This window comes from Lynx canadensis, chromosome D3 (genome assembly GCF_007474595.2).
Source record: "Lynx canadensis isolate LIC74 chromosome D3, mLynCan4.pri.v2, whole genome shotgun sequence".
Lineage (NCBI taxonomy): Eukaryota > Metazoa > Chordata > Mammalia > Carnivora > Felidae > Lynx > Lynx canadensis.
This window is the reverse complement of record NC_044314.2, coordinates 66,204,537-66,223,539: the sequence shown is the minus strand read 5'-3', so window position 1 is coordinate 66,223,539 and position 19,003 is coordinate 66,204,537. Positions and strand designations below refer to the sequence as shown.

The 19,003-nt window shown below is 44.9% G+C and overlaps 2 protein-coding genes across 2 annotated transcripts in view; both read left to right on the top strand.

The window, feature by feature from the left end:
- The first annotated feature begins 13,147 nt into the window (after positions 1 to 13,147).
- RTL10 (retrotransposon Gag like 10) lies at positions 13,148 to 17,705 on the top strand. The gene is given in 6 exon segments (XM_030336658.1): positions 13,148 to 13,235; positions 15,361 to 16,061; positions 16,063 to 16,371; positions 16,374 to 16,506; positions 16,509 to 16,545; positions 16,547 to 17,705. Coding segments are annotated over 5 exon segments (1,200 nt in total). The 5' UTR covers positions 13,148 to 13,235; positions 15,361 to 15,599; the 3' UTR covers positions 16,806 to 17,705.
- GNB1L (G protein subunit beta 1 like) overlaps positions 13,159 to 19,003 on the top strand; it is a 59,326-nt gene continuing 53,481 nt past the window's right edge. Inside the window, exon 1 of the mRNA XM_030336659.1 lies at positions 13,159 to 13,235. The gene's annotated coding sequence lies outside the window, so the exon portion shown is untranslated. The remainder of the gene's footprint in view (positions 13,236 to 19,003) is intronic.

Genomic DNA, 19,003 nt, shown 5'->3' with positions numbered 1-19,003 from the left:
AAATGGACTTATACAGTTGCAATTTCTTATACTTAATGTGAAGTGGTACAATATTAACTCTAAGTAGACTACAGTAGGGGCGCCTGGGTGGCGCAGTCGGTTAAGCGTCCGACTTCAGCCAGGTCACGATCTCGCGGTCCGGGAGTTCGAGCCCCGCGTCGGGCTCTGGGCTGATGGCTCAGAGCCTGGAGCTTGTTTCCGATTCTGTGTCTCCCTCTCTCTCTGCCCCTCCCCCGTTCATGCTCTGTCTCTCTCTGTCCCAAAAATAAATAAATGTTGAAAAAAAAAATTAAGTAGACTACAGTAAATTAAAGATGCATATTGTAAACTCCTAGAGCAACCAGGAAATACAATACAAAGAAGTGCAACTAAAAAGCCAATAAGGGTGCCTGGGTGGCTCAGTCTGTTAGGTGTCCAACTCTTGATTTTGGCTCAGGTCATGATATCATGGTTTGTGAAATAGAGCCCCTGCATCGGGTTCCATGCTGAGTGTGGAGCCTGCTTAAGATTCAATTTCTCCCTCCTCCTCTGCCCCTCCCCTATTCGTGCACACAGGAACAAGTGCTCTCTCTCTCTCTCAAAAATAAAAATAAAAAGCCAATAGAGTAGTTAAAATGAAATACTAAGAAAAACTTAATAAACTAAAAAGGAGACAGAAAATGAAGAACAGAAAAAAAAAGAAGGAAAGAAAGAAGAGATGGGACAAATAGAGAACAAATAGGAAAATGGTAGGCCTAAAACTCACCAAACCTAATTAATATCAATAATTATATAAATGGAGGGATTAAACTCTCCAAGTAAAAGGCAAGGATTACCATACTTGATATTAAAAAACAAAATCTACCTTTATGTTTTCTACAAGAGATATCTGTATGTAGAAAGAAACATCCAGGCTGAGAATAAACAGATGGAAAAGAGATACACAATCCAAAAGTCAAGCATTAGAAAGCTGATGTGGCAATATTAATATCAAACAAGATAGACTGCAAGAGAAGGAATTTCACCAAAGACAGATGTGGTTATTCATAATAATAAAAGACTCAATTCATCAGCAAAGCATAACAATCATAAATATGTATGCAACCTATGCAACCTGTATGCATATGTATGCATAAATATGTATAACAGAATTCAAAATTAAAATGAGAAATGGACAAATCCATAATCATAATTAGAGATTTTAACTGTTTCTCAGCAATTGACACCACAACTAGAAATATTTCAGAAGAGTTGAACAACATTATCAACCACTTAAAACTACTTGACATTTATAGAACACATGCTCAATAACTATGGAATAGACAGTCTTTTTTTTTTTTAATTTTTTTTTCAACGTTTATTTATTTTTGGGACAGAGAGAGACAGAGCATGAACGGGGGAGGGGCAGAGAGAGAGGGAGACACAGAATGGGAAACAGGCTCCAGGCTCTGAGCCGTCAGCCCAGAGCCTGACGCGGGGCTCGAACTCACGGACCGCGAGATCGTGACCTGGCTGAAGTCGGACGCTTAACCGACTGCGCCACCCAGGCGCCCCAAGACAGTCTTTTTTTAAAGAGAAAGCCACTTTATTGGCTTCTATACTCTAATGGGTAGCTTTATTAAACATTTTAATAACATTTTAAAGATATAATTTAAATATAATAAATTGCACCCATTTAAAGGGTACAATTTCATATGTTTTGTCAGATGTATATACTCAGGAAGCCACCCCAACAATGAAGATATAGAAACTTCCACTCCTCACAAAATATTTCTTTATGCCCCTTTCCACCTTTTCTGTCCCTTTACTTCCTGCTCCAGGCCACCACCGATCAGCTTTCTGTCACTATTGGTTAGTTTGCATTTTCTATTAATGGATTCATACAGTATATATTCCTCTGCTCTGATTTCTCTCACTCAGTTGTGTATCAGCAGCTGGTTCCTTTTTTCTTGGAGACTGTGTTCTGTAGTATAGATGTACCACATTTTGTTCATCCATTTACCTATTGGTGGACATTTGGGTCATTTTTGGCTGTTATTAGTGAAGCTGCAATGAATGTTAATGGACAGCTTTTTGTGTGGATATATGTTTTCATATCTCTTGGATATGAATTTAGGAGTGAAATGGCTAGGTCATATGGTAGGTATATGTTTAATATTATAAGAATGCTGGGGCACCTGGGTGGCTCAGTCATTTGAGTGTCTGACTCTTGATTTTGGCTCAGGTCATGATCCCAGGGTCATGGGGTCAAGCCCTGCATAGGGCTCCATGCTGAGCATGAGCCTGCTTAAAATTCTCTCTCTCCCTCTGCCTCTCTCCCCTTCACTCTCTCTGTCTCTTTCTCCCATTCTCTCAAAGAACAACAGCAACAATAAAAACATTATAAGAATGCTAAAGAGTTTTTCTGAAGTGATTGTACCAGATTCCCACCATCATTCTTCATATTTGTTTTATTCTTCACATTCTTTGCAAGCAAACATGGAATTTTCACCAAGTAGACCACACACTGAGACAAAACCACATTTAAAAAATCACAAAAAGATATCTTGAAAATCCCTCAAATATTTAGAAATTAAACAACATACTTTAAGTAATCTGAGGACCAAAGAACTCACAAGAGAAATTGGAAAATATTTTGAACTAATGATAAAAACATAACACATTGGGGTGCCTGGGTGGCTCAGTTGGTTAAGTGGCTGACTTCGGCTCAGGTTATGATCTCACGGTTAGTGAGTTCAAGCCCCGCGTCGGGCTCTGTGCTGACAGCTCAGAGCCTGGAGCCTGTTTCAGATTCCGTGTCTCCCTGTCTCTGACCCTCCCCCGTTCATGCTCGTCTCTCTCTGTCTCAAAAATAAACGTTAAAAAAAAAAAATAACACGTTGTTTCTGGGATGCAGCTAATGAAGTCATTAGAGGCAAATGTATAGCTTTAGAATTTGTGTTAAAAAGAAAAAATACTTGTGTAAAAAAGAAAACTACTTGTGTTTAAAAAAATACTTGAGGGGTGCCTGGGTGGCTCAGTTGGTTGAGCATCCGACTTTGGCTCAGGTCATGATCTCACAGTTCGTGAGTTTGAGCCCTGCATCAGGCTCTGGGCTGACAGCTTAGAGCCTGGAGCCTGCTTCAAATTCTGTGTCTCCCTCTCTCTCCGCTCCTCCCCTGCTCATGCTCTGTCTCTCTCTCCTTCAAAAATAAATAAAAACATTAAAAAAATTTTTTTAAATAAAAAATAAAAAAATACTTGAGTTCATGATCCCTGACTCTGCAACCTCCTAAAGAAAGCAGTAGCAGCAGAAGAGCAAATTCAGATCACAGGAAAGAGGATGGAAATAATAAATATAAAAGTGAAAATCAACATAGAAAACAAATGATAATCAATAAAATAAAATGTTGATTATTTGAAAAAAAAAATACCAATACCAGGGATGAGAGAATAAGCATTGTTACAGAGTCTATAGGCATTAAAAATAGGGCAATATTATGAACAAATTTAATTTGCTAAATTGGGCAATTTAAAAATGGACAGATTCCTTAACTTACACAGGAAGAAGTATAAAATATTAAAAGCTCCACATCTATTAAAAGAATTAAATTCTTCATTACAAACTATTCCATACAGAAAACTCAGGCCCAGAGAGTTTCACTGATGAATTTTGTCAAACATTTAAGGAAGATAATAATAATGCCAACATCACACCAATTATTTCAGCAAATAGAGGAGGAAGAAACACTTCCCATCATTTTATGAGGCCAGTGTTACCCTGATATCAAAACCTGACAAAGACATTCTAAGAAAAGGAAATTACAAATCAGTATCCCTCAAGAACTTAGATGCAAAGGTCCTCAACAAAATATGAGCAAGCTGAACCCAGCAATACATACAAAGAATTCGTTATTGCCAAGTGAGATCTATCCTAGGAATGCAAAGTGGTTTTGCATTCGACACACCATCAATGTAATTTATCCATTAACAGAAAAAAAAAGAAAAATACTGTGATCATAGCAACAGATGGAGTAAAAGCATTTTACTAAATTCAACACTTGTTTATGAGAAAACAAAACTCTGAAAATTAGGACTGAAAGGAAACACCCTCAACCTGATAAAAAGGCATCTATGAAAAACAGCTGCAGCTGACACCAGACTTGATGGTCAAAGACCAAACATTTTCCTTCTAAGATTAAGAATAGGTTAAGGAGGCCTACTCCTACCACTTTTACTGAACTTTTTTACTGAAAGTCCTGGCCACTGCAACAAAGAAAAAAAATCAGAGAGGTATATGTACATATATGTGTGTATGCATATACACATTATATATAGATGTAAATATGCAAGTGTCATATACATAAAAAAGAAGCACAATTGTTTTTCTTTGTAGATGACAGGGTCACATACATAGAAAATCCTAAGGAAATTATAAAACTACTAGAACTAATAAGTGAATTTAGCAAGAGCTCAAGATAACATGTCAATTTCAGTTTTTTGCATACTAGCAAAGAAAAACTAGACATTGAAAAAATGTTAAAGTACTATTTACAATAGCATGAAAAGCCATAAAATGCTTAGGGATAAATTTAACAAAATACATGCAAAACTGTGCACTGAAAACTGTAACAATTCCTGAAAGAAATTAATGAAGACGTAAACAAGCAAAGAGATATAATCTGTTCGTGAATTGGAAACTTCATATCGTTAAGAAGTTCCCTATCTCCAAATTTACTTACAGATTCAACACAATCCTAATAAAAAATCTCATTAGAAATTGAGAAGCTGATTTTTCACAGAAATTGACAAGTTGATTCTAAAACTTGCATGGAAGTCTTAAAAGAACTACAATAGTTAAAATAGTTTTGCAAAGGGAACAAATAATTGGAGAACTATCTGATTTCAAGTCTTACTCTAAAGCTAATACAATAAGTAAGAGAGTGTGTTTCTTGCCTAAGGACAAAGATCAGCAGAACAGAGTAGAGGGTCCAGAAGTAGAACCACACAAATGTAGTAATTGGAAAAGTGCCAAGGTAATGTAGTTGGGAAGAGGATAGTTTTGTTTTGTTTTGTTTAACAAATGGTGCTAGAAAATGGAATGCCCATATGGATAAAAATGAATTTCAACTTGTAACTCACATCATACACAAAAATTGATTCAAAATACCCACAGATTCACATGTAAAAGCTAAAAGAATAGAACTTCTAGAAGTACACATAGGAAGAAACTTCATGATGTTAGGGTAGCTAAGTTTTTAGGGTACAAAAAGCACTAGCTGCCAAGATGGGAAATTTCTGCTTTTCAAAGGATACCTTTAAGAAAATGAATAGGCAAGTGACAGACTGAGAAAACATATATATAATACACATATCTGACAAACATTTTTAAATTCAGAATGCATGAAAAACTCTTATAAATTAATAGAAGATGACAAGCAACCACATAAAAGCATGGACATCATTAGTTATCAGAGAAATCAAAACCACAATGAAATACCACCCCATTCCTGCCAGAATGATTACAATTAAAAAGACTGACAATACCACATGTTGATGAGGATGTGGAGCAATTGAAATTGTCACGCATTGCTAGAGGAAGTGAAAAGTTCCAGATATTTGTCGGTGGGGGGGGGGTGCCTGGGTGACTCAGTCAGTTGAGTGTCCAACTTTGGGTCAGGACGTGATCTCACGGTTCATGAGTTTGAGCCTCATGAGCAGCGTGGAACCTGTTTCGGATTCTCTGTCTCCCTCTCTCTGCCCCTCCCCAACTCACACTTGCTCTCTCTCTCTCTCAAAAATAAATAAACATTTAAAAAAATTTTTTAAAATGTTTCAGATACTTTGGAAAACTTTTGACAGCTTCTTATAAAGTCCACTCCTAGATATCGCCCCCAAATGAAATGAAACCCTATGTCCACAAAAAGAACTTATTCAAGAATGCTCATGCTTTATTCATGATAGCTCCAAACTAGAAACCATGTGAATGTCCATTAACATGAGAATGACTGAACAAATTGCATAGTCCTGCAATAGCATGCCATACAGCAATAAAAAAATGTGAGACACATGCAACCATAACATAGATGAATCTTACGAATACTAGGTCAGACACAGAGTCCATGCTATAGGATTCCATATGTAAGAAGTTCCAGAATGGGGGGGGGGGGGTGCCTGGGTGGCTCATTTAGCATTAAACTTTTGATCTCAACTCAGGTCTTGATCCTAGGGTCATGAGTTTGAGGCCCATGTTGGGCTCCACTCTGGGCATGAAACCTACTTAAAAAACAAACAAACAAACAAACAAACAAAACAACAACCAAAAAAACCTTCCAGAACAGGCAAAATAAAGCTAAGCAGTAGAAGTCAGAACAATGTCTATGAGGAATGGAAGCATTTTCTGGGTAACAGAATGTTCTATAGCTTAATTGTGTGTGGTGGTAGCTTACTGTGCAAAATTTGTGTGACTGTGCTTTTCAAATCTGTATATTTTATTGAAGTAAATCTTACCTCAATTTAAAAAGAAAGAGAAAGAGGGGCACCTGGGTAGCTCAGTTGGTTGAACATCTGACTTCAGCTCAGGTCGTGATCTCACAGTTCTTGATTTCTAGCCCCACACCAGACTTTGCATTGATAGTGCAGTGCCTGCTTCTGTCTCCCTCTCTCTCTGCACCCCTCCTTCCCCTGTCAAAAATAAATAAACATTAAAAAGAGAGAGAGGGAGGGAGGGAGGGAGGGAGAGAGAGAGAGAGAGAGAGGAGAGGGAATGTAAAGAAATGGATAGGGGCACCTGGGTGGCTTAGTTGGTTAAGCATTCAACTGTTTGTTTCAGCTCAGGTCATGATCTCATGGTTTCGGATTTGGGCCCCCTGTCAGGTTCTGCCCTGACAGTGTGGAGCTTGCTTGGGATTCTCTCTCTCTACCTCTCTCTCAGCCCCTCTCCCACTCATGCTGTCTCTCTCTCTCTCAAATAAATAAACTTTAAAGAAAAAAAAAAAGAAATTGACAAAGACAACAATGGGTTCCAAAAGCTTGTTTTAGTTCAGGCTGCTCTAAGAGAATACCATAGACTGGCTGGTTTATAAACCACAGAAATTAATTTCTCACAGTTCTGGATGGGAAATCCAAGATCAAAGCACTAGCAGATTTGATGTCTGGTGAGGACCCACTTTCTTGTTTATAGACAGCTGACTTCTCCCTGGACCCTCAAATGGCAGAAGGAGTGAGGGAGCTGTGTAGGGCCTCTTTTATAAGGGCATTAATCTCATTCATGGGGGCTCCAAAAGCCACATCTCCTAATACCATCACATTGGGGGTTAGGATTTCAACATGTGAATCTTAGGAGGAGACAAATATTCAGTCCATAACAATGAAGCACAAGGAACCCCAGGGGCACCAGGCTCAGGTGCCCAGCTGCCTGGCTAAGTTGGAAGGGTCTCTGAGGCATCTGTGCTAATCACTTAGGGCACAGCCCTACCAACAGGACAGGAAAGAGACCCTTCTCTGGAAAGTGGGACCTTTGAGAAGGCACCAAAGGACTCAGCTCTATATTTTTAGGGAAAATGTTGGTAGAATGAAATGAGAAAGGTGATGGCTGAATAGAGAGACACTGGCATTCCTGTTTCTGGGCTCACACATCTATCAGCAGGCTCTAGGTAAAGGCCCCTGATGAAGGTCCAGGTGCCAGGAGCACAGATAGGCTTCAGAGGCTGACAGTCCTCAGACAGCTGGCATCACCTTTCTCAGGTAGCTGGTCCCTGCTTCCTTGTTGCCTTCCTGGTCTGGGGATGCAGTGCCAACATCAACCCTCAACATTTTACAGCCAAAGTCCTTGTTCCAATGCCCCTTGCCTGACCACTGCTTTGGGGCTTCCTAATTCAAACATTCACATCCAGCACCCAACACAAGGGGGTGCATTTCCAAAGAGGGGCTGCTAGTTGGATAGGGACTCTCAAGTGTACCATCCCTCAAGTAAGTCTTGGCCTTCATGAAGCCTAGCTTCCCCATCTGTGAAATGGACTGACTCCTGCCTCATCATCCAATGAAACCTTGAGTTCACATGTTGCCCACTTGGTGGGTTCAGCAAAGTTAGCTCACCTCATTGTGTGGGTGAAAAGGCAGCAATTGGTCCTGTTAAGAACCCAGCCCACAGAGAAGTTAAAGTCATTAATATATGTGTGTGTATATATATATATATATATATATATATATATATATATATATTTCAAGATCAATGTAGTATATTGTATCAATAGAAAGAAAGAAAGAAACATGGTCATCTCAATTGATATAGGACAAGCATTTGACAAAACTCAATACTTTTCCATGATATAACATTCAATAAAACTAGGAATAGAAGGACACTTCCTCAACATGATAAAGCCATATGCAAAAAACCCACAGCCAACATCACACTCAATGGTCAAAACAGAAAGCTTTTCCTCTAAGATCAGGAACAAGGCAAGGATGCCTGTTCTTGCCACTTGTATTCAACTTAGTGCTAGAAGTCCTAACCAGAGCAATAAGGCAGGAAAGAGAAATAAAGGAATTCAAATTGTAAAGGAAGAATTGAAATTATTTCTGTTCACAGATGATATGATCTTCTATTTAGAAAACTCTAAAGATTCCACAAAAACACTGCTAGACTTAATAAATGCACTCTCAAAGTTGCAGGATACAAAATCAATACACAAAAATAGGCTGTATCTCTATACACTGACCACAAACAATCTGAAGAGGAAATTAAGAAAACAATCCTACTTATAGTAACATCAAGCAGAATAAAATATAAGAGAATAAATTTAACCAAAGAAGCAAAAGACTTGCACACTAAAACCTACAAAACATCACTGGAAGACATTATAGAAGACCTAAATAAGTGGAAAGACATCCCATACTTACAGACTGGAAGATTTAATATTACTGAAATATCTATAGTATACAAAGTGAAATAGAGACTAAATGCAATCTCTATCAAAATCTCAAGTGTCTTTTTTTCTAGAAATAGAAAAACTGATCCTCAAAATACAAATTTTTGGAATCTCAAGATCCCCAATAACCAAAATAATGTTGGGAAAAAAAGAATGAAATTGGAGGATTCACACTTCCTGATTTAAAAACTTGTCATGAAGCTACAGTAGTCAAGACTGACATAAAGAGGGGCGCCTGGGTGGCTCAGTTGTTTGGGCTTTGGACTTTGGCTCAGGTCATGATCTTAAGGTTCGTGAGTTCAAGCCCCACCTTGGGCTTTGTGCTGACAGCTCAGAGCCTGGAGTCTGATTCAGAATCTGTGTTTCTGTCTCTCTCTGCCCCTCTCCCGTTCTCTCTCTCTCTCTCTCTCAAAAATAAATAAGCATTAAAAAATTAAAAAAAAAAAGAGTTGGACACTTAACTGACTGGTCCAGGTGTCCCTCAATTCCATTTTGGGGCACCTGGGTGGCTCAGTCGGTTAAGCGTCCGACTTTGGCTCAGGTCATGATCTCGCAATCTGTGAGTTGGAGCCCCGCATCAAGGTTCTGTGCTGACAGTGCAGAGCCTGGAGCCTGCTTCAGTTTCTGTGTGTGTCTCTCTCTGCCCCTCCCCTGCTCGTGCTCTGTCTCTCTCTCTCAAAAATAAATAAATATTTTTTAAAAAATTTTAACATTTGTTTATTTTTGAGAGACAGAATCTGAAGCAGGCTCCCGGCTCAGCCCAACGTGGGGCTAGAACCCACGAACCGCAAGATCGTGTCCTGAGCCAAAGTCTGGCGCTTAACTGACTGAGGCACCTAGGCGCTCCTAAAAAAATTTTTTTTTAAGACTGACATAAAGACAAACATAGACATCAATGGAATAAAATAGAGATCCCAGAAATGAACTATTGCTTATGTTATCAGTTTATTTTTTTTTTAATTTTTTTTTCTTCAACGTTTTTTATTTATTTTTGGGACAGAGAGAGACAGAGCATGAACGGGGGAGGGGCAGAGAGAGAGAGAGAGAGAGACACAGAATCGGAAACAGGCTCCAGGCTCCGAGCCATCAGCCCAGAGCCTGACGCGGGGCTCGAACCCACGGACCGCGAGATCGTGACCTGGCTGAAGTCGGACGCTTAACCGACTGCGCCACCCAGGCGCCCCATGTTATCAGTTGATTTTTGACAAGAGTTACAAGACTATTCAATGGGAAAAGGACAGTCTTTTCAACAAATGGTACTGGGAAAACTGGATATGCACATGCAAACAAGAAGATGGACTTTTATCTTATATCAATTTATATATAAAATAACTCAAATGGATCAAAGATGTAAGCATAAGGGATAAAACTATGAAACTCTTAGGAAAAAACAGGCAGAAATTTCCACAACATTGTATTTGGCAATGATTTATATATGACACCAAAAGAAAAAGAGAAAAAAATGGGTAATTTGACTTTATCAAAATTTAAAAATTTTGTGTCTCAAAGGAAACCAAGAGAGTGAAAAGATAAGCCACAGAATGGGAGAAATATTCACAAATCATATATCTTATAAGGGATTAATATATAAAATATGTAAAGAACACCTACAACTCAACAACAACAAAACAAAAAACCCAACAGGCAAAGGACTTGAACAGACATTTATCCTAAGAAGATCTACAAATGGTCAATAACCAGATGAAAAGATGCTGGGAGTCACTAGTCACTAAAATTAAAACCATGTGATAACACTTCATACCCATTAGGATGGCTATTTTTGAACAACAACAAACAAACAAACCCAGAAAAGAATAAGTGTTTGTGAGGATGTGGAAAAATTGGAAAACTTGTGCATTGCTGGTAGGAACATAAGATAATGCAGATGCTCTGGAAAAGTTTGGCAGTTTCTTAAAAAAGTTAAACATAGGATTACCATGATTCAGCCATTCCACTCCTAGATATATAGCTAAAGAACTGAAAGCAGGACTCTAATAGGTACTTGTACACCCATGTTAATAGCAGTATTAGTCACAAAAGCCTAAAGACTGAAGCAACCCAAGTGGCCATCAACAGTTGAATGGATAAACAAAATGTGATGTATACATATTATTGAATATTACTGAGCCTTAAAAAGGAACAGAAATTCTGACAGGTGCTATGACATGAACGTCTTAAACATTCTAAATGAAATGATAATGTATGGTTCCACTTATGAGGTACCTAGAATAAGCAAATTAACATAGACGAAGTGGAATAGAGGTTACCAGAGTCTGGGGCAGGAGTAGTGGTGGGGAGCTAGTGTTTAATGGGTACAGTTTCTGTTTGGGGTGATGCAAAAGTTCTGGAGATGGGTGGTGGTGAAGGTTGCACACAGCGTGAATATACTTAATGCCACCAAATTGTACATCTAGAAATGGTTTTAAAAGGGTAAATTTTATGACATGTATATTTTATTACAATTAAAAAATATATACATAGAACATGGCCTGAATAAAAAAAAAGCAATTGTAACCAAAAAAAAGTGGTTTCTGATGGCCTGGCCCAGTTGGATTAGTTTTTGACACGAGCATACTGCCTGCTCTCTGCTGACCAGCCTGGAGTTGGCCTTAGCTGCCTAGTGCCTGAGGTAAGCCAAATTGTCAGGAACTCCCCCTCTCCTTTGAGGCAGGAAGTTTAAATTATCAGGTCAATTAGGAAAGATACAACCGAAAAATACAAGTTTCATTCACACTTCAAGGAGGCGTTTCCTGGCTGGGTGCCACTTTTATTATTTTTGGCCGAGGTGGCTGGAAGCCCCACAGACCCAAGTAAAGGTACAATGTGATCTTTGATTCGCGTTTCAAAGATCAAAGAGAGTGAGTTTGGGTGTAAATGCAGATAACATTTCAGAGATAGTTTCATGAAAGGAGTCACTAGACCAGGGCAGAAAGGGAGCTGGTCTCTTAGGCATGTGTTCGCCTTGAGAAACATCTCTTTCCAGGGGATTCGGCTGCTGATGGCTCCAATAACTCCTGGCCTGCATCCAGGTCCTTGGCTCACAGGGCATTAGGTATCCGAGGGGCAGCTACCCTCTCCCACCTCTTGTCTAGGCACCGTAAGCACCGTAAGCACTGGAAGAGGAAGCGTGGGGTGGTGCACATGAGGAGCACCCAACCTCTGCTCACTTTCCCAAAGTCTCTGGGTGCTGAATGAGCATGCCAATCCTGGGGAGCAAACTTGGCCTTGGCAGCCTGCCCTCATTGTCCCTCAGTCTAGCCTCCACCCGGGTAGGGCAGCACAAACACACCCCCTAGAAAACCTACAGGCCCCGGTTTACCAGCCTCTAGGCACCCAGGTGGGGCGTTCTCACGGCCAGCCCAGCCTTGCCCTCTGGCTCCCGCACAGAACGTAGGCAGAACCAGGCCCCACTTTCAAGCATGGGGCGCTGGGTGGTGAGAGACACTTTCCACCAAAGCGCCGAAGGCCCTCTATGGCCAAACCCTCCCTGGTGGGCTCTGTTCCCAGCAACCCTCCAGACGTTCGGTAGCGCCCCAGGGCCCAGCTGATTTGAGGGCAGTGGCAACGGCTCCAACATCCCTGGGAGAGCCAGTTGGGTGCCCCGTCCCTCCCTCCTGCTATCCATTCCTCAGCCCCAGTGCGTTTCGCGCGGGCCCGCTGAACACCGCCGGCCCTGGCCACCCCACGCCTGCCCGCGCAGCCGGGTCTGCTCCAAGCACTTGGCGCGGCGTCGCGGGTCTGAGCGCGCTCCCATCACCCCCCGCGCCTCACTGCCGCGCTGGCAGGGCCTGAGAGCGCCTGCGCAGCTATGGGCCTCAAGGCTCACAGCGCAGGCGCAGCCCTACAGGGAGACTAGTATGGGACGCGCCGGGTACCGGCGCGGGGACGTATGGGGCGGCTACGCGCACGCTGGGGGCGTGGCTGCGCGAAGTGGTTAGGCTTGGAACTTAGCCCCTGCTGGCGCGGGTGTCGCAGACTTTGGACGGAGGGTCAGTGGGGCGGCGGGAACCCGAGTGCCCGGCGGGGGCCCCGCCCCTCCGTCCTTCCCAACTTCCTGTCAGCGGAGAGGCGCTCGGAGCCCTCGGACTGGGTCCCTGTTGCCCTTCGGAAAGGCGGGCCTCAGTTTCTCGGTCCGCGCCGTGGGCGGGGGAGAGCCTGGAGTCATTTTCTGGTGGTTCCAGCTGTGTTCGAAGGTGTCCCCCGCGCCCTTTCTCACCTCACGGCGGCCGATCTTGTTCTGCGCTTTCTAGGTGGCACTTGGGAGTCTCGCCCTGGGAGGGAGACGGGTCCGTAGTCTCCGGTCGCAGATCCGTGGACCCTCTTCGCAGACGCCTCGTGGAGCCTCAGGTCGGTCGGCTTCTTTTTGCAGTGGGACTTGTGAGCTCATATCCCCGCGGTTTCCTGCATGGCGTTTAAGAAGGGGGTGGTGCAGTGGTCTGCCCTCCACTTGCTGCGAAGCTTTGGGCAAGTTGTTCTACCCCCGGGGTCCCTGGTCTCCTAGGAGCCGAGAACGCTCCAGCGTTGTAGGTGCTGGCTTTTGGCTTTGCAGAGGCAAATGCGTGTGCGTCCCGGTACCTGTTCCTTGAGTAAAGCGCTGTGCAGTCCAGAAGGGCCCAAATTCCTCAGTGTTAGGGTGGGGAGAGAAGGAAGAGGGGTCAACAAACTAATAGCTTTGGGAGGGCTAAGGTTCTCAAAAGTGTTAAGAGACCCAAGCTTAAGAAGGTTCACGGCCAAGCAGGGCTGGCTGGTTGGCGCAGGGGAGCCTTCACCCTGATGCTACAGGGGTACACAGGCATGCTGATGAGCAGGCAGGGGACAGCTAGGGTTCTGACCGGGGGTAGGAGTTTGGGACTGGGGGGAAGCCAGGGCAGAGACTTGGGTAGTGCACTGTGTATTGGGCATGGGATGTGGTTTTTGTGCGCAGCCTGGCACTTAACCTTAGATTGGTGGCAGGAGCTTGGAGTGTGGTTCGTGGTCACTGGCGTTCACCGTCATTGGTTTTCAGAGCTTGATGAGGAACTGGACTGGAGTCCCGAGTGGATTGCATTTGTGTGCTGCCACTTGAGCCACTGCTGCTGGCAGGCTCTGTTATATTGTTTTTCTCTGTTAGGATGGGAAGGCTTTCAGGTGGAAGAATCATCCCCCAGAGTGAGGGCCATACCTGAGAGGTTCCTGGATGCTTAGGTGGCAGAAGTAGGTGCTGGTGGCCCTAGCAGCTTCAGATGCTGCAGGCCACCCTGGGAGGTGCTCAGCAGAAAGATCAGCAGAGCTGTGTCTCCCTGGAGGAACTCACTCTGATGGGGGCAGGGGTAGATAAACACATAGGCAACTGTGCACAAAGGTGTGTGCAGACCGTGGTGCCCCTGGATGTGAGCAGATGGAACATTGGGATATGTGTGGAGTGGTTGCAGAGTGTGTTCTGTGGCAGCTGTGAGTGGACCTCCCTTTGCAGAGATACTTGGGAAGTGGCCACTGTCAGGTTAGGCAGTGGGAGAGCCCTGAGAGAGGGCTCCTGGCATTGGAAGGGAACTGTACTTGGTGATGGTTGCAGCCTCCTTTCCCACTTCTGGGCTCTTTGGACTGCTCAGGGTTGATGACCACTGCCCTCCAGGCCCTTTACTGGAGTGACTTTGAGGTGGTGAAAGAAGACACAGCGAGTGAGATTAAACTTGAGGGATTGGATCCTGTGCTGTTGACGAGGATGAGGACAGGGAGGTGGTGTTTAGGATGAGGGTGGTGTTGTCAGCACGCTGGACTCTGAGTGGTGAGGTAAGTCTGGAAAGCATGGGTAGAGAGGCTGGTGGGCACCAGAGAATAGTGGGACCCCAGGCTTCTGTCTGGCATGCAGGTAGCCCCTTCCAAGCTCTTAGTGCTTTGATGTAAAAGAATCTTGTGACCTGGTCTGCTTACTTAACGCTCACAGTGTTTGGGGTGACTGGGGGCTCCTTCTCAGTGGATTGAAACGTAGTTCATAACCAGCATGGTGATGTGTGGTGGTTAATCATATGGTCTTTAGAGCCAGGTTCACCTGCCTCGGTCACTTACTGATTGGTGTGTGGCTGCAGACAAGTGACTTCACTCACCACTTTGCCTCTGGTACGATAAGAGTATCAGCCTCATCAAGGGGTCAGTGTTTGCCATAGATAGAGCACTCAGTTAAAGGTTGCTTTTGTTGTTCTTCTGAAAATCCCTGACAGCCAGCCAGGCTGTCCAAGGAAGCCCAGGGGCTTCTGATCTGGCCCCTTTTCCTTCTCCTGGGACTGATAGCATCTGCCATCACACCTTGCCCATGAAACATCACAGGTGGCATTTGCCCACCTTCTCAGGCCTCTCAGGCCTGCCTCTTGGGCCCTCCTTCCAGTCACAGCTCCTAGTGGGGTACCTGGGGTTTGCCTGCATATTGCCTCCTTTTGCTGCATGGTGGAGATGGTTGGGCCTAGTTCCCGCTCTTCCCCACCTTGTTTTTGGACAGGATTGCCTTGGATGGTGGCCTGCATCTGACTGTCCCATCAGCTCTTCTCAGCTCTCCTGAGGCCACAGCTGTCAGCTCCTCTGACCCTCAGCACTTGCCTGGAACATCTGGGTTTGCCAGACACCTCTTCAGCCCATCTCTGTCCTGCTGTGTCCTGCCCACCCTCCCCGCTGCACCATCTCTTCCTTTCTTCCCCCTTCCTCTTCTAGTTGGTGTGGCAGCTCCCCTCTGCTCCCAGCATGCCCTGTTGCTGGCGCCATCGGCACGGCCCTTGCAATCCCATCCCAGCAGCAGCCAGTTATGCCAACACACACCCTTGGCAGCAGATGGACCAGGTCTCTCTTGGGGTCACATATGCCCCCCTAGTGGATCCCTGGATTGAGCGGCCCTGCTGTGGGGACCCCGTATGCGTGCATACGACCATGGAGCAGAAGAGCACAGCCAGCAGTGCTCCTGGTGGTAAGCCCACAGAAAGGGGACCCCTGGCTCTGTGCATGCCCAGCCCATGGCCCCTCAGCGTGGACTTCTACTAGGTGCCAAGCTTGGACCCAGGCACCTTTGATGACTCCCCATGGCTTGTGGACCGATTTTGGGCTCAGTTGGGTGATTACATGTCGTTTTGCTTTGAGAACTGTCAGGACAACCTCAGTCACGTCTGTGAGATCCTTGGGCACCCGACCGGCCAAGCCCGGGCATGAGCACCCCCCCTACCTCGTCGGGGACCTGCCCCTTCCTGACGATTATGAGCTCTTCTGCCAGGATCTCGAGGATGTCATTCAAGACCTGAACAGTTTTGCTGAGTACCATGCTGCAACGCCTTGCCCCCTGGCCCCTGCCTCAAGCCAGTCACCAGTGGCCCCGCAGCTGCCTGTGGTGAGGCAGTACTTAGCTAAGTATTCGGAGGTCCTGGCATTCAACGTGGGTGCTGTCCCAGTTGCTGTGGCCACCTTTGCTGTTTATACTTCCAACTCTACATCCAGAAATGGTCTCCCTGAGTAGCAGCTGGCCAAGGAGAGAGCAGCCTTGGGTCTGTGGAGTCCCTCACCTTGTCTAGTTCCGCATGCAGGGCTGATGCTGGTCCTGTGAGGCCAGCCTCATCCCATCCAGGGTAGGCGGTCCCCACACCTGTCCCTGCACTTTCAGGATCTGTAACCCGCCTACCCAGAAACCAGATCCAGTTCCGCCAGGGTCCAGAAACCCAGAAGACAAAGGAGGAAGTTTCTAAGACAGAGGAAGACCAGAAGGCATCCTTAAGTACCCCTCAGCAGGTTGCAGACACCCCAGAGACCCCAAGAGAGCTAGCAGTTTCTCTTGCTCCCTACCCCACAGCCCTGGATTCTGAACACAGTCCAGGCAGATTCAGTAGTGCCCCTTGTGATGAAGTGGCCTGCATAGCTGAAAAGCCCCACAGTGCCCCAGCAGGACAGAGTGGCATTGCCAGATGACTGTAGCCATAGTGTGCCAGGTATTGCCTTATCCACTTGCTTTATTGCTGGGCCACTTGTTTTATTGCTTTATTGGAGGTGCACCTGTTTGGGCTCTGCCCTGTCTGAACACAGACAGCCCCCTTGTCCTCACCATCCCACCTCCTCTTGTAGCAGAATATTGGGCTCTACCATGTGCTCCTCATTCTCTGACTTCTCCAGTCACCCAGAGGCTGCCTCCCTGTGCATTGCCAGCTGCATTGCCATTAGTTGGACAGAGTTCCATACAGCAGTCCCCATTCAGATATCTGTATGTCTTCATAACCACCCCCTCCCCAGATCCCTCATTCAGTGTTGGCTAGACTGGACTGGGTCTGCCATGCCAGCCCTGTTTAGATCTGTCCCTGGATGGTATCTGTACTTAGGCCCCCTTCCCCATCTTGGCTCTCTGTGACCTTTGTCCTCTGGGCTAGAATTTAAGGAAGGCTGCATGGAGGAAGTGGCCACTTTGATCATTTAGTACTAGTGGGATGGCAGAGAAAGATGCTTCCCTATGGGTATACCAGGAGCCTGGGACAGCTAGGGAGATGGGATACAAGCCTCCTTGCCAGTCTTAACTAAGTTCCAAGCATTTCCCCCTTCTGTATATTAACATTGTAGTTAACACCTGGTGTTTTCAGAAGTTGGCATGAATTTCTGTGTCTCAGTGCCTTTGCCCATTGTTGCCTTCCCACTTTCTGCTATTCAGCATTCCCTGCCTCCCTGCCCACTGTTGGGCATTGCTGACTCAACACTTAAGCCATAACACTATAAATGACTTGTATCTTTGGGTAGATTGTGAGCCTCTAGGGCAGGAGCTCCATCCTAATCAGCTTTGTGTCCCTGGTACACAACTGGTGCTCATTAAACATGTTAAATCCATGGCTGATCCTGTGGTGTGGTGGTAGCTGATGAGCAGAGCCCTTATTTTGTTGGCAGAAGCACTGTTGTCTGTTCTGTTGAGAACAGGCTAGGCCCTAGCCATGAGCACTCTAGGTTCAGTGTTGCAGGTTTCTGGTGGGTGGGGCTTTGAAAATCGAAGGATCTGGTTGAAGGAAGGAGTTGGGCTGAATAGGTGGGAATGGGAGTCTTGGCAGGTGGAATGTGGCCTTGAAAACTGACTTCCTAGAGCTGGAGTGAAGGAGCAGGAAGCAGACCAGAGCTGTGAGGCCAAGGGGCCAGAGGATTGGAATGAAGAAAGATCTGTTCTGCACAGGATGGGTTTTCTAATAATGAGAACTGAGCTCAGAAGCTCCCTCAAGCCAAGTTTAACACAGGATGGGTACAGTGCACCTACTCTGATGAACAATTAGGCAAGAGTGTCAAGCCCCTTTAGTTTTACAGCTGGAAACAACACTTTTCCAGGAAAGTAGGAAGAACAAATAAAGTGGAAGCATGAACTGCTACTAAAACTATTTTAGAGAAAAAACAGTAGTAAGCAAACATCTGGTAAAAATTTTTAAGTAAAATAGACACCATTGGGATTATTTAGTAATTATCACTTTAAAAGGCTCTGGGTTCACATGGTTTTAAGCGTGAGCTATTTTAAGGCACAGTTGGCTTGTAAATAAAACAGTTGAAAATCTTAGAAATAGGTGGGAAGCTGATACAACCTGAAAAGCAAACAAGCAAGCCCACAGAAGAAATGACTGTGCAGCCTGGTTCTGATCAAGTGTGGGAAATCCCTGCACATTGTAGCCCAGCCCCAGATACACTGCTGCCCCTCTACTATTGCTCATGTCTGGACCCTCCTTTTGTAGACCCAGGTCAGACTGCTTCCCACTCCCTGGCCTGCCAATGGGTCTGATATTGTTGGCGATATTGTTTGAGCTGGTAAGATGCCTCTGACAGTAGAACCTGGAGTTGCTCTCTGGGATGATGGCCGAATCACTTAGTTGACACCCGCACTATTGCTGGCATCTGCGCAGGCCACCTTTCTCATCTACATTTAGTGGACCTGAAATGAATCCCGTCAGCTCAAGATTGCCATTTTCCTTTGGCCCCTCTGGCCCTGTGGACCTTTTCTCCCTTGGGCCCCAGACAGCTTCTGCAAGCTTGGTTTATAGTCTGGCATACCTCTCCTGAGGGCCACCTCTCCCAAGGCAGGCCCAAGAGGATGTGTGGAGAGCCTAGGTGACCTATGTTTTAATTTGGGAAATGTCTCCTGTTGTGGTTGAGCC